Genomic DNA, 4519 nt, shown 5'->3' on the forward strand with positions numbered 1-4519 from the left:
CTTCCTGTTCCCAGCTCCCCTCTGCTCCACTTCCTGTTCCCAGCTCCTCTCTGCTCCACTTCCTGTTCCCAGCTCCTCTGCTCCACGTGTCTGATGACAAAAATGATTAAAAGAATAAAATATAAACATAAATTAAGTTTTGAGAGGGTCTCTGGTCTGGGAACACCTGGAGGTCCGTGTTTTCTTTATGGACCTGGTACCTCCACAACCCGCCCACAGACAAGAAGCAGAACATGATTGATTGATTGATATCAAGGTTCTGACTCTCAGACTCATGTTCGTGCTGCTGTTCGGCTTATTGTTTGTGTTTATGCTGTTCGTGCTTCATGAACATTTAGTTGACGTTTGTCTTAGTTCATATCTTTGATCTTATTAGTTTTTAGTTTACATTTTATTGTTGGATGGAACTGGGACCCTGTGAACATAATCTCGTTCCACCTCATGTACCACGTGATGGAACGACGATAAAGAAACTGAATTTTCTGATTTTTCATATATTTTAGTTCAGTTGAATTTTCTGTTAAATCTAAACTACGGTTTGTTTTTATTTTAGTGTTTATCAGTTTTACAATGCATCATGGGAAAATAACCCTCGACTGCAGTTATTCTCCTTCAAAGTCTCTGATTTGAATTTTACATTAAAAAATATAAAACATTTTTTCACACATAAAATGAAAAATATTTTTTCTATTTTGGATCGTCTTTAGAAAGTTTGTCTGAATTTCTTGGAAAATACTAAAATCTAATTCCAGGCTGTGTGGAAATCCAGTGCTCGTGACCCAGTGGGGGCCTGACCCAAAGTTTCAGAACCAGTTGCCATGGAGACGGTCTTCTTCCATTTCTGTCCACATCATTTAACTCAACTCTTCCAGTTTAAAACATCCAGGAGGAAAAAACAAACGTGGACTTGAATTCAAATGTCCAGCAGACCTGAGGCAGGAGTGTGGGCGGAGTCTGACCTGAGGCAGGAGTGTGGGCGGAGTCTGACCTGAGGCAGGAGTGTGGGCGGAGTCTGACCTGAGGCAGGAGTGTGGGCGGAGATTGATCACCAACTTTAAACATGTTCTAACAGGATTTTCAGAAAATTATAATCCTGAACAGACACCAATTAGGATTTCAAATTAAAATCTTGTTTCCAAACAAAATAATGAGGAACAGAATCCATCCATCTTCGGTCGCTGGTGCGCACGTCCAGCCATCACTGTGCATGAGGAGGGGCAGTTTTTAATGAAAATAATTTCAGGTCACGTTTGAAATGTAAAAAAAAAAACAACTAGAGAAATGTCAGAATTAAAGAAAGATTTATTGAAACTAAAAGTTTGAAGGTCAGAACAGTAAAAATCCAAACGAGCTCAGATTACAGATTACCGTTTCGGGACATGCAGACTCAGACTTCAGGTTTCTGACGAGGAACTGCAGCTTTAAGATTTGTTTCATCAAATTCTTCCCTAAATATTTTTTAACTTGAGATTTAAAATCTAAACAGTTTACTGAAATAAAATCACCATCAGACAAAACTGACGAATGTGACTGAAACTAATCGGTGCGAGGACGCTCGGGTCTGTTTGGTCCCTCTGAGCGTTTGATCAGAACCCTGGGTTCTGCCTCGGCCCGCTGCAGGAACATGTTCACTCTTCTCTAAGGCACAGAAGCTTTTAGTTTCTACATCAAATCGAAATTGCCCCCCCCAACAAAAAACATCAAACAAAAACACAAAGAGCTGCTCGTCTTTTCAACCGTTAGATGATGTGGAAGAAGACGCTTGTCGTTGCCACGGTAACCAGACTACTTGGTGAGGTCGCCGGCGCTCTTGGACCCTTTATGCTCGTCCTCGATGCCGTCGTCCCCCAGCTCCCCCTCCTCACCCCCCTGGAACATGTCGTGGGTCCACTTGGGGCTGCCTCCACTGCCTCTCCGGTACAGGAAGCGGCCACGGCGAGTTGGGAAGGAGCCCCTCCCCCGGCCGCGGTTGTCCATCCAGGTTTTCTCTCCGTCGCGATCATCGTGCTGAAGACAAAGTGTAGAATCAGACACGAAGCTTCCACCGATTCTTCTCTAAAATCAAACTGGTTTAAAGTTTCACTTGTCGTTAGAGACGTGTCTGCGTCACAACGAGCTGTGTGCAGCAGTCTGCTGCCCCCTGCTGGTCGCTACAAAAATCACAATAATTAACTCCTGACAGCCCGAGTTTGTTTAGACCCCGTTGGTCATTGAACCTGTGACGTCACGTGACCTGCAGGAACAAAAGCAGCAGCGTAAAGAATAAAAAAACATTTTCACTCCTGCTTCTCTTCCAGGGTTCAAAAAGCCTCTGAATTTAAAATATGGACTTTGGTTGAACGGACACATTCAAATATTTATTTCTAAATCAATTAGTAAATAAAAGAATGCTGCCCGGTGGTTAAGTGGTTATGACAGAGTGCAGCTTTTCCTGATGCATCATGAGTTTGATGAGCTGACACAGAGGTCCCTGATCACCTGTACAGGTGTCAGCAGGAACTGACCAGGTAGTACTTCCTGCTCTTGGGGGTGTACTCGGGGTCCCACTCCTCCTCCTGGGGGCGAGCCGTGGGGTTGGCATTAGGGGGGTTCCCGTTGCTGTTCCCAGGATAGTTCCCTCTGGTCCAGCCTCGTCCTCTCACTCTGGGAAACTGAAACAAGACGAAGGTTTGGGTCGGACACAAACATCTTCATCGCCTCAGAGCAAACGAGTCGAAACAGAAGGCGGGGCACGGTGAGGAGACGACTTCACCGAGGGACGCTGCCTTACCGTCACATCATCATCATCATCAAGACGAAGAGCACAGACCTGCTGTGAGGACAAAAACAAGCGTCCGACAGGAACTTACAAATCCTCGGCCTCTTCCTCTGTCTGCACCGTGGCCCTCGTACTCTCGGGGGCCCCGGTCCCCGGGGCCGCTGTAGTCCCGCGGAGGATAGCGAGGTTGGCTGAAGCCCTCCTCCGGGTGCTCCATCCCCTCCCCCAGGTACTCCTTCCCTTTGAACGGGGGAGGGTAGAGGGATGGAGAGGAGGAGGAAGAGGAGGAATGAGAGCGTTCCCTCTTCTTCTTACTCTTTCTGTGAGGAAGACATTTGTTGTCATGGTTACAGGTTTTACTCCAGCAGAAGGATTAACAACGTTTCATCTGGTGGTTGAAGATGTTTCATGTGAGAGCTAATAAAACGAACATCTACAGGAGCTACAGGTGAGGACCTACTTGGACTTCTTGTGGTGTTTCCCAGATTTCTCAGAGGACCTCTCCCTGCTGGGTCCTCGGGAGCCCCCAGGGCTCTTGCCTCCTTCTCGCTTGTTGTCGCGCTCCTTCCCAGCAAACCTCTTACGTCTTTCTATATCCAGACGCAGGTCCATCACGTCACCTTTGAACTTTTTACTGGGTTCCTGCAGAGGTGAGGTTCTGTTAGTCACCAAGGAGACCAAACGGCTGCACACAAAACGTGAGCACAGAATTCAAAGTCTCCGGCATGTTGCCAGATTAACACGTGTTTCAGGACATGCATGAAGCTCATGAACATTGACTGACGTCACAGTTTGTGGCTTGATGGTTTTCTGGTCAGAGAAAATACTTACAAGGTAAGGCACAGATAAGCGTCCCATGAGAGGCTTGGACTCTGGATCTTAATTCACTTCCTTTAAGCCTTTGCTCGGGTTCGTACATACCCAATCAATAACCATATCTCTTAGGCTGGGGGGTTTCTTGGCACTTATAAAACACATTTGGTTCTTTTGATTTAGAAATATGCATCCTTTGAAAGAAAAGCACAAAGCTGAACACTGCTGCTCGGGATCGGCTCACACTCCAACTATTTCAAATTTCAAAAGTGCGCGTCACCTTGTAGCTCATCTCGTCCAAATCCTCAAACTGGGGGGTGTGCCTCTTAAAGGCACTGGGGGAAACATCGATTCTCCTGCAGGAGGACACATGGGGTCAGAGGTCGTCAACAACAGAGAGCAGCTGTGTCACGGTGAGACAACACCTGTGGATACCTGTGGATTTCTGGGCTCTTCCTCATCATTTCTGCCTCGGCAGCTTTTCTTTGGTACATGGCAAAGCGCTCGCTCAGACTCATGTCTGACGTGCGGAAGTGATGAGCTGCAAACACACAACGGTTAACACACAGACACACACCTCAACAACCGACAGACGTCCTGCCGTCTGCAGGGTCCAGACCCGTCACTACCTTTGATGTAATGAACGATGGAGACGATGTGCTGAGCGAACAACTCCGACGGGCTGCGGTGCAGCTGCGCCGACTGGATGTGCTGGAAAATGGAGCGAAACTCCGGATCTTTCTTGGAGGACTGGAGCAGATCACGAGGCGTCAGGTGGTCTTTAGACAGAGACGAGCTGCGAGAGGCGAGGAGCATCCACATGACGTTAAATCGTCTTTACAAACCCCAGAAACGTCTTTACAAGCCACAGAAACGTCTTTACAAGCCCCAGAAACGTCTTTACAAGCCCCAGAAACGTCTTTACAAGCCCCAGAAACGTCTTTACAA

General features: G+C 47.1%; 1 protein-coding gene across 3 annotated transcripts in view; it reads right to left on the bottom strand.

The window, feature by feature from the left end:
- Positions 1–1237: 1237 nt before the first annotated feature.
- thrap3b (thyroid hormone receptor associated protein 3b) overlaps positions 1238–4519 on the bottom strand; it is an 8878-nt gene continuing 5596 nt past the window's right edge. The window contains exons 4-10 of one of the 3 annotated variants that reach the window (XM_037693167.1): positions 4201–4367; positions 4007–4112; positions 3852–3927; positions 3219–3400; positions 2850–3078; positions 2505–2651; positions 1238–2007 (exon numbers count right to left, since the gene is read on the bottom strand). In XM_037693167.1, the coding sequence (XP_037549095.1) occupies positions 1786–2007; positions 2505–2651; positions 2850–3078; positions 3219–3400; positions 3852–3927; positions 4007–4112; positions 4201–4367 (1129 nt within the window). In that variant the 3' untranslated portion in view covers positions 1238–1785. Of the gene's footprint in view, positions 2008–2478; positions 2652–2849; positions 3079–3218; positions 3401–3851; positions 3928–4006; positions 4113–4200; positions 4368–4519 lie in introns of all 3 variants that reach the window. The other 2 variants (XM_037693168.1, XM_037693169.1) reach the window with 2 other exon arrangements.

This window comes from Nematolebias whitei, chromosome 19, assembly GCF_014905685.2.
Source record: "Nematolebias whitei isolate Nwh7 chromosome 19, NemWhi1, whole genome shotgun sequence".
Taxonomy (NCBI): Eukaryota; Metazoa; Chordata; class Actinopteri; order Cyprinodontiformes; family Rivulidae; genus Nematolebias; species Nematolebias whitei.